Source organism: Callorhinus ursinus, unplaced genomic scaffold (genome assembly GCF_003265705.2).
Source record: "Callorhinus ursinus isolate GAN/ISIS: 27379988/994484 unplaced genomic scaffold, GSC_fseal_2.0 scaffold40, whole genome shotgun sequence".
In the NCBI taxonomy this organism is placed as follows: domain Eukaryota; kingdom Metazoa; phylum Chordata; class Mammalia; order Carnivora; family Otariidae; genus Callorhinus; species Callorhinus ursinus.
Window position 1 is genome coordinate 1,764,389 of NW_027397102.1, and position 16,573 is coordinate 1,780,961.

Below are 16,573 nucleotides of genomic sequence, written 5' to 3' on the forward strand. Positions count from 1 at the left end.
ACCCAGAGATGCAATGCCACCTCTTACAGATGTGGTCCAGAAAGGGGGAACTGTCCCTCCCAGTGCATCCCAGGGCATCTTCGGATCATGCCCTCTGTTACTGGGCTATCTGCCCTCCTTCTCCACAGGAGCACTGCAACATCCACTGACTATGCTGTGGACCACTAAAACTCATCTTTGAGCCCTGCTGGTTGTAAAAACTCATGAAAATCAGCTTCTCTGATTTCCTAGTCAATGGCTTTGGGGGAAGTGTTTTTCATGTGCAATCCCCTGTGTGCTCCCCCACCCCTTACCTCTCTCTGTGAGCAGGGCTCCCTCACCTCCATAGCACATGGGATCCTTTTATCTCCCAAATCACATCACTGCACCTCCTACCTTCTATGATGTGGCCTCCACTCTCCCTCTAGTTGTGCAGTTTGTTCTGTCAGTCCTCAGATTGATCTCTTGGGTATTCAAAATGATTTGATATTTATCTAGCTGTTTTCAAGAGATGAAGCAAGCCTAGGGTCCTCCTAATGCCACCATTTTAGCTCCTCACTTCTATCAGTTTTTTGGTGGAGTCTTCTGGGTTTTCTATATAGAGTATTACCTCATCTGCAAATAGTGAAATTTTACAACTTCATTGTCAGTTGAGATGCCTTTTATTTCTTTTTTTTTAAATTTTTTTATTGTTATGTTAATCATATATTACATAATTTGTTTTGGTGTACTGTTCCATGATTCATTGTTTGTTCATAACACCCAGTGCTCCATGCAGAATGTGCCCTCCTCAATACCCATCACCAGGCTAACCCATCCCCCCACCCTCCTCCCCTCCAGAAACCTCAGTTTGTTTTTCAGAGTCCATCATCTCTCCTGGTTCGTCTCCCCCTCTGACTTACTCCCCTTCATTCTTCCTCTCCTGCTATCTTCTTCTTTTTCTTTTTTCTTAAAATATGTTGCGTTATTTGTTTCAGAAGTACAGATCTGTGATTCAACAATCTTACACAATGCCTTTTATTTCTTTTTGTTGTCAGATTGCTGTGGATGGAACTTCCCATACTATGGTAAATAACAATGGTGAGAGTGGACATCCCTGTTTTGTTCCTGACCATAGAAGAAAAGCTCTCAGTTTTTCCCCATTGACTATGATGTTAGCTGTGGGTTTTAAATAGATGACCTATATTATGTTCAGGTATGTTTCCTCTAAACCTACTTTGATGAGGGTTTTTATAATGAATGGATGTTGAACTTTGTCAAATGCATTTTATGCATCTATTCAGATGATCATGTTTCTTATCCTTTCTATTATTAATGTGGTGTATCATAATGATTGATTTGCAACTACTGCACCACCCTTGCAACTCAGGAATAAATCTCACTTGGTCATGGTGAATGATTCTTTTAATGTATTGGTGGATTTCGTTTGCTAGTATTTTATTGAGAAATTTTGCATCCATGTTCATCAGGGATAGTGGTTTGTAATTCTCTTTCTTAGTGGAGTCTTTATCTGGCTTTGGTGTTAGGGTAATGCTGGCCTCATAGAATGAATTTGGAAGTTGCCCTTCCTTTTCTATGTTTTGGAATAGTTTAAAAATAATAGATATTAACTCTTCTTTAAATGTCTGGTATAATTCTTCTGGGAAGCCATCTGGCCTGGGACTTTTGTTTGTAGGAATATTTTTGATTAATGATTCTATTTCTTTGATGGTTATTGGTTTTCAAGTTTTCTATCTTCCTGTATCAGTTTTGGTAGCTTATACATTTCTAGGAATTTATCCATTTTTAAATTATCCAATTTGTTGGCATATAGTTTTTCCTAATATTCTCTTATTATTGTTTGTATGTTTGTGGTGTTGGTTATCTGTCCTCTCTTATTTGTGATTTTATTTTTTGGGGTCCTTTCTCTTTTCTTTTTGATAAGCCTGGCTAGAGGTTTATAAATTTTAGTAATTTTTCTAGGAACAACCTCCTGGTTACATTGGTCTGTTCTATTGTTTTTTATTTTCAGTTTCTGTATCAATTATTTCTGCACTAATCTTTATTATTTCCCTTGTTCTGCTGGCTTTAGGATTCATATATTGCTCTTTTTGTAGCTCCTTTACATGTAAGGTTAGATTTTTAATTGAAAGTTTTCTTGCTTCTTAAGGTAGGCCTGTATTGCTATATACATCCCTCTTGGGACTGCTTTTGCTGCATTCCAAAGGTTTTGGATCCTTGTGTTTTCATTTTCAATTGCTTGCATACTTTTTTTGTTTTTTATTTCCCTTGATTTCCATATTGACCCATTCATTGTTTAGTACCATGTTGCTTAGCCTACATGTATTTGTGGTCGTTCCAAATTTTTTCTTGTTGTTGACTTCGTTTCATAGCATTACGGTCAGAAAAGATGCAGGGTATGATCTCAGTCTTTTTGTACTTGTTGAGGCCTGATTTGTGACCTAGTATGTAATCTATTCTGGAGAATGTCCCGTGTACATTTGAAAAGAATGTGTATTCTGCTTTTTTGGGATGGAATGTTTTGAATATATCTTATAAGTTTATCTGGTCCAGTATGTCATTCAAAGCCATTGTTGCCTTGTTTATTTTCTGTGTAGGTGATTTGTCCATTGATGTAAGGTGGGTATTAAAGTCTCCTACTATTAATTTGTTATTATCCATTATTTCCTTTATGTTTGTTACTAAATGTTTTACATATTTGGGTGCTCCCTTTTGGGTGCATAATATTTACAATTATTACATCTTCTTTTTGGATAGACCCCTTTATTATGATATCCTGACCTTCTTCATCTTTTGTTATAGTTTTTTTCTTTGTTTTAATTTTAATTTTTTATTTAAATTCAATTTTGTTAACATATAGTGTATTATTAGTTTCAGGGGAAGAATTTAGTGATTCATCAGTTGCATATAACACCCAGTGCTCATTCCATCAAGTGCCCTCCTAATGCCCATCACCTAGTTACCCCACCCCCTCACCTCTGCTCCAGCAACACTGTTTTTTTTTCCTATAGTTAAGAGTCTCTTATGGTTTGCCTCCCTCTCTGTTTTTATCTTATTTATTTTTCCTTCCCTTCCCCTATGTTCATCTGTTTTGTTTCTTAAATTCCACATATGATTGAAATCATATGGTATTTGTCTTTCTCTAACTTATTTCCCTTAACATAATACCTTTTAGTTCCATCCACGTCATTGCAAATGGCAAGATTTCATTCTTTATGATGCCTGAGTAATATTCCATTGTATATACACCACATCTTCTATATCCATTCATCTACCAATGGATATCTGGGCTTTTTAAATATTTTGGCTATTGTGGACATTGCTGTTATAAACATTGGAGTCCATGTGCCCCTTTGAAACACTATTTTTGTATCATTTGGATAAATACCTAGTAGTGCAATTACAGGGCTTCCTCAAGAAGCAAGTCTCAAATATGCAACCTAAAGGAGCTGGAAAAAGAACAGCAAATAAAGCCTAAATCTAGCAAAAGAAGAGAAATAATAAAGATTAGAACAGAAATCAATGCTATAGAAATTTAAAAAACCCGATAGAACAGAGCAATGAAACTAGGGCCTGGATCTTTGAAAGAATTACTAAGATTGATAAACCCCTAGGCTAGACTTCTCAAAAAAAAAAAAAAAAAGAACAAAAAAGAACCTAAATAAAAATCAATCAATCAATCAATCAGGAATGAAAGAGATCACAACCAATACCCCAGAGATACAAGCAATTATAAGAGAATATTATGAGCAATTATATGCCATCAAATTAGGCAATCTGGAAGACATGGATAAATTCCTAGAAACATATGAACTACCACAACTGAAACAGGAAGAAATAGAAAATGTGAACAGACCCATAACCGGCAAAGAAATTGTATCAGTCATCAAAAATCTCCCAAGAAACAAGAGTCCAGGGCTGGATGGCTTCCCAGGGGAATTCTACCTAACATTTAAAGTAGAGTTAATACATATTCTTCTGACTGTTCCAAAAAAATTGAAATGGAAGGAAAACTTCCAGACTCGTTCTATGAGGCCGCATTACCTTGATCCCAAAACCAGACAAGGACCCCACTAAAAAGGAGAATTACAGACCAATATCCCTGATGAACATGGATGCAAAAATTCTCACCAAGATACTAGCTAATAGGATTCAATAGTACATTAAAAAGATTATTCTTTTTATTTGTTTGGGCTTTGTGGGATTTGTTTCTGGGCTTCAAGGGTGGTTCAACATCCACAAATCAATATGATACACCACATTAATAAAAGAAAGGACAAGAACCATATGATCCAATAGATGCAGAAAAAGCACTTGACAAAATACAGGATCCTTTCTTGATAAAAGCCCTCTGCCATGTAAGGATAGAGGAACATACCTTAACATCATAAAAGCCATATAGGAAAGACCCAGAGTGAATATCACCTTCGACTGAGAGCTTTTCCTCTAAGGTCAAGAACATGACAGGGATGTCCACTCTCACCATGTTGTTCAATACAGTCTTTGTTTTAATGTCTAGTTTGCCCAATATAAGCTACTCCAGCTTTCTTTTGACATCCTTTCCTGTGATAAATGTTTTCCATCCCCTCACTTTCAGTCTGAACGTGTCTTCAGCTCTAAAATGAGTCTCTTATAGGCAGCATATATATTGGTTTGTTTTATCATCCATTCTGATTGGAGTCTTTGGAGCATTTATTCTATTTAAATTCAGAGTAATTATTGGTAGATATATATTTGGTGCCATTTTATTACTTCTTTTGTCAGTGTTTCTGGAGATTTTCTCTGATCCTTTTTTGTCTTTTTCACTTTTGGTCTTTACCTTCCACTCAAAGGGTCCCCTTTAATATTTCTTGCAGGGCTGGTATAGTTGTAATGATGTCCTTTCATTTTTGTTTGTCTGGGAAACTTTCTCTACTATTCTGAATGATAGCCTTGCCGGATAGAATATTCTTGGCTGCAGACTTTTCCCCTTCAGCACTTTGAATATGCCATGCCACTCCCTTCTGGCTTGCCTAAGTTTCTTTTGGAAATCTCCAGGTAGGCTTATGATGGGTCTTCCCTTGTAAGTTGAGGACTTATTTTTTCTTGCTACTTTTAAGATTTTTTTATCAATATATTTTGCAAATTTAGTTATAGTATATGTCAGTATTGTCCTGCTTGTATTGATTTTGATGCAAGTTCTCTGTTCCTCCTGAATCTGGATGTCTGTTTCCTTCCCCAGATTAGGGAAGTTTTCAGCTTTAGTTTCCCGAAGATTTTCTATCGCATTTCCTCTCTCTTCTTCTGACTATATTATGAATGTTATCACATTTGATGGAGTCAGTGAGTTCTCCAAGTGTATTCTCATGTTACATAAGTCTTCTTTCTTTTATTCAGCTTCATCATTTTCCATTATTTTGTCTTCTATATTGATATAGGAAAGCCATTATTAGGGTTCGAGGCTGATGGCTGAGAAAGAATTCTTGAGACGTCTTTGGTGCAAAAAGATGATTTTATTAAAGCATGGGGACAGAACCCATGGGCAGAAAGAGCTGCAATGAGGTCATGAGGAGTGGCCCATTATATACTTTCAAGTTGGGAGGTGGTTCGGGATAGCATAAGTCTCTAAGGAATTTTGGAAGCAAGGTTTCCAGGATCTTGAGCAGGCTAGCTGTTGTTGGGGAAAGGTCATTTATTACTGTATAATAAAACCTTAGTCATGAGACCCTTCAGATGTATATCGGTGGGCCATATGCTTGGAGGATGATTTGTCAACACATATCTTGTGGGGGTTAGAGATAAAGGAAGTTTCCAAAGGAATTTTTATACGTTAAAGTAGACTTACAGGATCCTGGTTGGGGGTGGGGAGGTGGTCAGACTAGGATTGCCTTTTGCCCTTAGCAAAGTATTAACATTGAGGCAGTTGAGTCCCTAGAGGAATGTCACTCTGCCTGTTTCAGGGACTTGTCGATGGGCTGTAAGTAGTAAGGAAATTTAATAATTTTTTCTGCCTTTGTTTCCCACATCATATATCATTAATTCATTCCTCTGCTTCACCCTGCTGTTCATTGCATCGAGCCTGTTTCCAATCTCATTTATTGCATTCTTCATTTCTGATTGATTCTTTTTTGACTCTTTTATCTCTGCAGTGAGTCTCACTGATGTCTCCCATTGTTTTCTCAAGCCCAGTGAGTATCCTTATGATTTTTGCTTGAAATTCTCCATCAGGCATGTTACTTATATCTGTTTCCCTTACATCTCTGGCTGTGGCCTTATCTTGTTCTCTCATTTGGGATGAATTCCTCCATCTTGGCATTTTGTCTAAGTCTCTACTTTCTTCTCCGTGTTAGAAAAGCCAGTTATGTCTCCTTCTCCTGAAAGTAATAACTTTATGAAGAAGAGGCCATGTAGTGTCCAGGGTCTGATGCTGTAGGGAGTGTCTCAGTGTCTCTAATGTATGCAGGGTGTACTCTGCTGTTGTGTTTTGGCTGTTTTATCCTTCAGGCCAGTCATCTGCAGAGATTCTCCTTGCTTGCAGTGGGCAGTGTTTGGTCCTTTGTGGCAGTGGTCATAGCGGTTTTGTTCAGGGGACGCCTCAGGTCGCTTTGACACCAGGAACCTCTGACATATCCCGTGTGGGACGCCACCCGGGAGTTGGGGGGGGGGGGATTTTCTAGATAATGGACCTTCTCTTTTCTTCAGTTCCCAAGGACTTTCCCTTGGGATGCTTTTTAACCCACTGGAAACAATTTGGGTTGCAAAACTTAGGAAAGGACTAAGCTCCTGTAACACTGCATGGCCTCAGTGGGATCTATCAGTTAGATCTCCTCTGCAGGAAATATATTGGGCAAATGGACCCAGGGTACTTTCATTGCTATACCTAGGCCTTCGTTGCTCTACACCAGGACCCCGACCTAAGGGCCTCTTGGAGAATGTGTTTGCCTGAATGGGTCAGCTAATAAACTCTCTCCTGACACACCACATGATAATTATCTAAATAGGCCTCCTCCAAATAAACCCAGGCACCCAAGAGTGTTTAGTTTTATATAAACTACCAAACTGTCTACCAAAGTGATTGTACCATTCTGCAGTCCCACCAGCTATGAATGAGAGTTCCTGTTGCTCCACATCCTCACTAGCATTGGTACTGTCAGTATTTTGAATTTCTGCCATTCTAATAGGTGTGTAGTGGTATCTTGTTGATTTGATTTGTAATTCCATAATGATGTATGGTATTGAGCATCTTTTCATATGCTGTTTGCCATTTGTATGTCTACTTTGGTAACATATCTGTTCAGATATTTTATGCATTTTTAAATTGGGCTGTTCATTTCTGTTTGATTTTTTAAAAACCATGGGCATGCATTACTTCTATCATAGAAAATCTAGTTATTTTTGTATGTACTGATATTTAAAATTTTTATTATGTCTCAAATAGAACTTTTATTAAAATGTAAACAGCTGTTTTATTTTTGCCTGCCCAGAAAAACCAGTTTCTATGTTTTCCCTTTATCAAGTCTTTAACATCCCTAATCCTATTTAGGTATGTGCTTTAAAACTTTCTAAGGTTTTAACAAAGTTCCTCAAGGTTTAGATCATCAAAGTCTCACTGACTAATTAGGCTTGTTTGTTTGGTATGTTACATTCTGGTGTAAGGTCATCATCACTCAATATTCTGGCTATTGAAGTGTTATGTGTCACAGAGAGTTTCCTTGTCAATCACATCATAATGAACTCTCATATCAGATCATTAACGATGTCCATTTCTGAGTTTTTGTCATTTATAATTGTTATTGTCTTGCAAAATGAGTTTCATCTTCAAGGAGATTCATATAAAGGACTTTTAGGACAATACAGGTATTCAATATCTTTAAGATCATAAAACTGAAATGGGTAAGATTTTCCAGAACTAAGTAAAAGCTGCATTCAAACTGAACAAGAATTAGTAATCTGGGACTCAATGAACTAAAGCGAAATAAGTCAATCAGAGAAAGACAATTATCATATAATCTCACTGACATGTGGAATTTGAGAAACAAGGCAGAGGATCATAGGGAAAGGGAGGGAAAAATGAAACAAGATGAAACCAGAGAGGGAGACAAACCATAAGAGACTCAATCTCAGTAAACAAACTGAGGGTTGCTGGAGTGGAGGGGGGTGGCTGGGTGATGGAGGAGGGATGGGGTGGCTGGATATTGGACATTGGGGAGGGTATGTGCTATGGTGAGTGCTGTGAATTATGTAAGACTGATGAATCACAGACCTGTACCCCTGAGGAAATAATACATTATACTTTAATAAAAAAATAGATGACTATAGTTTTGTGACTCTTGTTTGAAACATTGCTGGTTCTCTAATGTTTACTCTTCCAGATTAAGGAAACTTTCTCTTAAGATATCTATGACTTACAGAAAGGTGAAAAAGTATTCATTTGTGAACAAATTGAAGCATTTAACTTTTCTCTTTACCTGAACCCTCCAAAATTCAAAAGGTCTCAGTAAGTAGTCTTTCTTTCATGGCAATCATAGTCATTTGCGTAAGTTGAGGAAGAATCTGTTCTCCTTGTAATAGGATGTCAATGGAAACACTGGTTATTTTACCAAGGTTTGACTGGAATGTCATATTTGAGAGAGGCATGCATAGACTCAGATATGACCAAACAGCTTTAAGGAACTAAGGTTGACTTTAGGAAACCTGGAGCCATAAAGCCCCATGGAAATGTTGGCCTGATGCCTTGCTTACAGAATTCCCAGCAGCCTCACCAGGTGAGTAAAGAATGTCACTTCCTGGCAGGTGCAGGAACCTCAGGATATAATGGGGACCTCATGAAGAGGAATCTGCCCAAATCTACAGTTATCACAGGCATGTCTGATGGCAAGTTCTGGCCTGGAGAGGCTACTAAAAGTTCAGCCTAGAGATTCCTTATAAAAGTTTTAGCAAAGCAGATTCTAAAAGATCTATATGATCAATCATTATTCTTGCTGAGCTTATGTAAATGATTAGGCCAAGTTTGTTAAAACTGAAATTGTTTTGCAAATAAATTAGTCCTGATTTGGTTACCTCTGATTAAAAATGAGGTTTAGAGAGAAAAATTATGTTTCAGTAACACACCTTTGTGGATGTTAAATTCTAGATCTGATTGTCTTTAAATGTGTGTTATAGGGTGCCTGGGTGGCTCAGTCGTTAAGCATCTGCCTTCGGCTCAGTTCATGATCCCAGGGTCCTGGGATTGAGCCCCACGTTGGGCTCCCTGCTCAGCAGGAAGCCTACTTCTCCCTCTCCCACTCCCCCTGCTGGTGTTTCCTCTCTCGCTGTGTCTCTGTCAAATAAATAAATAAAATCTTAAAAAAAAAAGTAAATGTGTGTTGTTTACCTAAGCTAGACAACTTGAGGTAAACGTCAGAGAAATTAGCATAATAGCTCATGTATAGACAGTCTTCTTGCTTGTTACTCTGTGGAGATAATAACAGGACCCCATGGGCACATGATTATTTAAACAGCTGGGAAATGGGATTGATTCCCCAACGATTGTATAACTCATCTAGCACCTTGACCAATTCTACGTGGCTGGGATGAAGAAATTGCTCCTTAAAAGCCAGAGCATACCACACTCCACAGGGTTAACTATGGGCTTATGGAGGTAATGGATGACCCCACTTTCTTTATGCTTGGAATGGATGATACACTTGGGGATGCCCTTATCTCTTGATAAGTCTTCTCCCACTTGCCAGTGATTCCTTATAATTAGGATATTGTTAACGCTGGACCTCAAACAAAAAGGGCTTCTTGATGGTTTCATCCCTCATAGTCATATTTATCCTATTGAGGTACAATTGCAAACAAAGGCTTTAGCCAAGCACAGAACAGCCCTCCGGGTGAAAAGAGCCTCAAAGCTCACTATGGGACAGTCCTTGACTAATGACTTCACATCAGGTCCAGAGTGTCTTAGAAATCAAAGGCCACCAAAGGATGATGGGAGGCTGACTTATTAAATACCAGGCTACACTTTAAAATATGCCTGACATAATACTTGAAACCTGTCAGACTTTAAACCCAGCTACCCTTATGCCTGGACCTGACCATCATACTTCTATAGAGCATAACTGTTCAGAGGTTATTGATCTTGTTTATGCTAGTCAACCAGATTTAAAAGATGCTCCTATTGAAAATACAGATGACAGTTGGTTTACTGATGGCAATAGTTTTATGGAAAAGAGAATAAGAAAAGCTGGGTATGCTATAGTGCTCACTCGTGCTTTGCAATTGCCAAAGCCTTAAAAATTAATATTTAGGGGCGCCTGGGTGGCTCAGTCATTAAGTGTCTGCCTTCGGCTCAGGTCATGATCCCAGGGTCCTGGGATCGAGCCCTGCATTGGGCTCCCTGCTCTGCGGGAAGCTTGCTTCCCCCTCTCCCACTCCCCCGCTTGTGTTCCCTCTCTTACTCTGTCTCTATCTTTAAAAAAATTAATATTTATACTGACTCCAAATGTGCTTCCCTAGTCCTACATGTCCATGGAGCAATTTGAAAGAAAAGGGGATTATTATCAAGCCATAACTCCCCAATCAATATGGGCCTGAAATTATTACTCTTCTGAAGGCTGTACACCTACCTAAGGAGGTAGCTGTAATTCACCTCAAAGGACATCAAAGGATATGACCTTAGGAACCAATGAAAGTAATACAGAATTTACACCAGGCCACTGCTTTGGGTAAAAAGGCCACAGAGGTGACAAAAACTTTTCTAAGAAAAATTATCCCTAGATTTGGATTCCCTTGGTCCCTACAAACTAACAATAGACTGTATTTTATTACATATTCAAAAGATGGCCCTCCAAAACTGAATAGCCCTTGATATCTTGACTGCAGTTAAAGGAGGCCCAGAATTAGATGACTGTCTCCTAACAGGACCCAGTGGCTATATATGGCTCTAACGTGTGTTCACGGCTTCCCCCAGGCTAGATAGGCCACTGTACTCTGGGTTTTGCCTGGATGCACCGACGTATTATTAAAATCATTACCAACCCAGCCAACCTTCCAAATTTAAAACAATGGTGGACATGTTCTCTGTCTCATTGGTATGGCCAACTAACATCCATTTTTGTTCCCTCTTTGGGACTGGAGGGTGTTTTTTGGCACATGGAAGCTTTTAATAAGTACACAGTCAAGGCCCTACATGATACTCAAAATAGCATTTCTCTACTAAATACTGAAGTAACACAAATGCTTAAAGCAGTTTTACAAAATAGAAAGGCATTAGATTAACTGCTGCACAAGGTGGAATGTGTGCTGTCATAAAAACAAAATGCTATGTATATGTTCCAGATTACCACAAAATATTTCTGGGTTTCTGACATAAATACTCAAATTGGCACTTTAAACAATCCCTGTCTTTCCTTTAATGATTGATTAAACTCCTGGGCTAGAAAAGGATTTTTTGTCAACTATCAAAGGACTCTTTTTCTTTTTGTTACACTAATCATGTTTTGCTGTTTTCTCCCATGTCTCTCCACCTGCTGCCCAGATTCCTTCACTGCCATAACTTCAAGCCAACAGATGATCCTTTCCACTTGGTAAGATCCACACGAGCAGTCTCCATTGGATTCAGCTGCCTCTGCCTTTTGTAACTCCTATATCTATATAAGCCTCAACTGACCAATGTTGAACCATAGGTAGGGACATCTCTATGCCCCTATTCAGAAGGAAGAAGTTATAGAAGATGAGACCTTCCACCCTCAATAACCTTAAAGATTTAAGGGTCAAAATTGTTCAGGGGGGAATGATGTGGGAAACAAATGCAGAAGAAAAATTATTAAATTTCCTTACTACCTACAGCCCATTGACTAGTCCTTGAAACAGGCAGAGTGACATTCCTCTAGGGACTCAACTGCCTCAATGTTAATACTTTGCTAAGGGCAAAAGGCAATCCTAGTCTGACCACCTCCCCACCCCCAACCAGGATCCTGTAAGTCTACTTTAACGTATAAAAATTCCTTTGGAAACTTCCTTTATCTCTAACCCCCACAAGATATGTGTTGACAAATCATCCTCCAAGCATATGGCCCACCGATATACATCTGAAGGGTCTCATGACTAAGGTTTTATTATACAGTAATAAATGACCTTTCCCCAACAACAGCTAGCCTGCTCAAGGTCCTGGAAACCTTGCTTCCAAAATTCCTTAGAGACTTATGCTATCCCTAACCACTTCCCAACTTGAAAATATATAATGGGCCACTCCTTATGACCCTGGTGCAGCTCTTTCTGCCCACAGGTCCTGTCCCCATGTTTTAAAATCATCTTTTTGCACCAAAGACGTCTCAAGAATTCTTTCTCAGCCATCGGCCTCAAACCCTAATAATGGCTTTCCTATATCAATATAGAAGACAAAATAATGGAAAATGATGAAGCTGAATAAAAGAGAGAAAGAAGACTTATGTAACATGAGAATACACTTGGGGAACTCACTGACTCCATCAAATGTGATAACATTCATAATACAGAGTCAGAAGAAGAGAGAGGAAATGGGATAGAAAATCTTCGGGAAACTAAAGCTGAAAACTTCCCTAATCTGGGGAAGGAAACAGACATCCAGATTCAGGAGGAACAGAGAACTTGCATCAAAATCAATACAAGCAGGACAATACTGACATATACTATAATTAAATTTGCAAAATATACTGATAAAGAAAAAAACCCTAAAAAGTAGCAAGAAAAAAAAATAAGTTCTCAGCTTCCAAGGGAAGACCCATAAGGCTAGCTGCAGATTTCTCAATGGAAATGTGTCAAACCAGAAGGGAGTGGCATGGCATATTCAAAGTGCTGAAGGGGAAAAGTCTGCAGCCAAGAATATTCTATCCAGCAGGGCTATCATTCAGAATAGAAGGAGAGATAAAGAGTTTCCCAGACAAACAAAAACTAAAGGACATTGTGACCACTAGACCAACCTTGCAAAAATTTTAAGGGGGGACTCTTTGAGTGGAAAAGAAAGATAAAAAGTGATAAAAATAAGAAAGGATCAGAGAATATCTTGAGAAACAACAACAAAACAAGTAATAAATGTCATCGAATACTTATCTATCAATAATTACTCTGAATGTAAATGCCCTAAAACACTCCAATCAAAATACATATGGTGTCAGAATGGATACAAAAATGACCCATCTATATGCTGCCTATAAGAGACTCACTTTAGACCTAAAGACACATGCAGATTGAAAGTGAGGGGATGGAGAAACATTATCATTAAAATCGTCATCAAAAGAAAGCTGGAATAGCAATACTTATATTGGACAAACTAGACTTTATAACAGTCTGTAACAAGAGATGCAGAAGGACACTATATCATAATAAAGGATTCTATCCAACAAGAAGATCTAAAGATTGTAAATATTTACGTGCCCAACTTGGGAGCACCAAATATATAAAACAGTAATTAAAAATAATAAAATAACTAATTGATAATAATACAATAATAGTAGGGGAATTTAACACCCTAATTAAATCAATGGTGAGATCATCTAAACAGAAAATAAACAAGGATGTAGCCAGCCTGCATGAGCACCCCAGAACACACTTGCCCATATCAGGCTTAACTCCAGTAATGCAGCCCAGGCAACCCATGTGCTGAGCACCCTGTGACACCCAGCATACATCCAATTCACCTTCAGCTATACTGCCATGTTGCCCACATTGTGGAGAGCCCCAGAAGAACAGTATGTAATCAATTCAGATTCATATGTCCTGCCAGGACACATTTCACACGGGGAGTCCAGAGACCACAGTGGCGCATGTCCATTTTAGCTTTGGCTGTCCTTTAAGGGTGCCCACTACAGAGCACCCCAAGACCTTCTGGCCTGTGCCCCACCTCAGGTCCAGTTGCCCCTTTAGAGCGTCCTATACGTGGGAAGTCTTGGAAACCCCAGTTTGCACCCAATTCAGCCTCAGCTATCCTGCCAAGTGTCCCTCTTAGTGTAGGGCCTTGGAACCACCTTGCTTGTATCCACTTTAGCTGCAGCTATCCTGCCAGGGCACCCACTGAGCAGAGATCCTAGGGAACCTCCCTTTCCTATGCAGAGAACCTTGGGGCACCCGAGATTGTACCCATTTCACCTTTTGCTTTCATGCCAGGTATAGAAACCTGGGACAACCTGGCCGGCATCCACTTCAGCCTTAGTTGGCCTGACTGGGTGCCCATTGCACAGAGTGACCCACGATCCCCTGGAGTGCACCTATTTTAGCTTCACCTCTCCTGCTAGGGTGCCTTCAGCACTTAGAACCCTGGGACCCCCTGGCCTGTACCAACATCAGCTTTAGTTATTTGGCCAGGATGCCAACTGTATGAAGATCTCTAGACATCCAGCCCATTCCAGCCACAGTTTCAGCCAGCCAGCAAAATTCATCAGACACATGCAGTCTACATGGAAAATGACCATACACAAGACCTCATTCCTTCAAGTTAGATGAAGTGCCTGTTTCACCTAATCCATAGAAACAAAGTGAAGTAAAATGGGGAATTAGAGGAATATGCACCAAAAGAAAGAAAAAGACAAAACCTCAGGAAAAAAAAAAAAACTAATTGAAATGGAGATAAGTAATATGTCTGATAAAGAATTTAAAGTAATGATCTTAATGATGCACACCTGGTTGTAAAGAAGAGTGGAAGAACTCGTGAGACCTTTGATAAAAATATAGAAATATGAAAAAGAGCCAATCAGAGTTGAGTACAATAACTGAAATAATGAAATACACTAGAGGGAATCAACAGATGATTGGATGCAGAAGAATGTATCAGTGATCTGCAAGACAGAGTAGTGAACAACAAAAAGATAAAAGAATTTTTTAAAATGAGAATGGGTTAAGGGATATCTTGGATAACATCAAGGAAACAAACATTCACATTATAGGAGTCTCAGGACAAGAAGAGAGAAAGGGGCAGAAAACTTCTTTGAAGAAATAATAGGAGAAAGTATCTCTAATCCAGGGAAGGAAATATATATCCAGGTTTAAGAATCACAGAGTTCCAAACAAGATGAACCAAGGAGGGCCATACCATGACACATAATAGTTAAAATGTCAAATGTTACAGATAGAAGAAACACACCTCAGACCTAAAGACACTTACAGACTGAAAGTGAAGGGGTGAAAAAACATTTAACAAGGAAATGAAAGAGAAAAAAAAGGTGGGGTAGCAGTAATTACATCAGAGGAAACAGAGTTTAAAACAAAGACAGTAATAAGAGACAAAGAAAGGTATTATGTAGTGATAAAGGGATCAATCCTACAATAGGATATAACAATTATAAATATCTATGCACCCAACATAGGGGCACCTAAATACGTAAACATTAATGGACATAAAGAGAGAAATTGATGGTAATGCAATAATAATAGGGGACATTAATACGCTTATATCAATAGATAGATGATGATAGATAGATAGATAGATGATAGATAGATGATAGATAGATAGATAGATAGATAGATAAATTATCCAGGCAAAAAATCAGTAAGAAAACAGAGATCACATGTTTGGCTACAAAACAAACTAAAAAAATGTAAGGTTAAAATTATACCATGCATCTTTTCTGGACACAACAGTATGAAACTAGAAATAAATCACAAGAAAAAAACAACTGGAGAAAACACAAATATGTGGAAGCTAAAAAACATGGTACTGAACAACAAATGGATCAATGAAGAAATCAAGAAGAAATCAAAATGTGGAATTTAGGAAACAAAACAGATTAACATAGGGGAAGGGAAGGAAAAATAAATAAGATAAAAACAAAGAGGGAGGCAAACCATAAGAGACTCTTAACTGCAGGAAAGAAACTGATGGTTGCTGGAGAGGATATGGGTTGGCGGTGGGGTAACTGGGTAATGGGCATAAAGGAGGGCACTTGATGGAATGAGCACTGGGTGTTATATGCAACTGATTAATCACTAAATTCTACCCCCTGAAACTAATAATACACTATATGTTAACTAAATTGAATTTAAATAAAAAATTAAAAAACACATAAAGACAAAAATGTAAACAAAGTGGACTAATATTTTAGGATGCAGTGAAAGGAGCTCTAAGAAGGAAATATAAAGCAATATAGGCTTACCTCATAAAACAAGAAAAAGCCCAAATAAACAATCTAACCTTACACTTAAAGGGACTAGAAAAAGAAGAGCAAACAAAGCCCAAGGTGAGTCAAAATAAGGAAATAATAAAGGTTGGAGGAGAAATAAATGCCATAGAGACTAAAATAAAAGAAACATATCACTGAAACCAAGAGCTGGTTCTTTGTAAAGATAAACAAAATTACCCATAGCCAGACTCATCAAGAAAAAAGAGAAAGGAGCCAAATAAATAAAATCAGAAATAAAAGGAAAAGTAACAACTGACATCACAGAACTACAAAGGATTGTCAGAGAATACTATGAAAAATTAAATGGCAACAAATTGGAAAAACTAGAAAAAAAAGAATAAATTCCTATAAACATACAATCTTCCAAAAGTGAATCAGGAATAAATAGAAAATCTAATAGACCAATTACTAGTAACAAAATTGAATCAGTAGTCAAAAAACTACCAAAAAAATAAAAGTCCAGGACCAGATGGGTTCAC

General features: G+C 38.2%; 1 protein-coding gene across 3 annotated transcripts in view; it reads left to right on the forward strand.

The window, feature by feature from the left end:
- The window catches only part of UPRT (uracil phosphoribosyltransferase homolog), a 107,089-nt gene that overhangs the window by 53,767 nt on the left and 36,749 nt on the right, over positions 1-16,573 (forward strand). The window contains exons 7-8 of one of the 3 annotated variants that reach the window (XR_012374801.1): positions 1,017-1,174; positions 11,480-12,570. Coding sequence is in view for 2 of the 3 variants with exons in the window: in XM_073880890.1 (XP_073736991.1) it covers positions 11,480-11,528 (49 nt within the window). In the remaining variant the exon portion in view is untranslated. Of the gene's footprint in view, positions 1-1,016; positions 9,277-11,479; positions 12,571-16,573 lie in introns of those variants that run through there. The other 2 variants (XM_073880890.1, XM_073880892.1) reach the window with 2 other exon arrangements.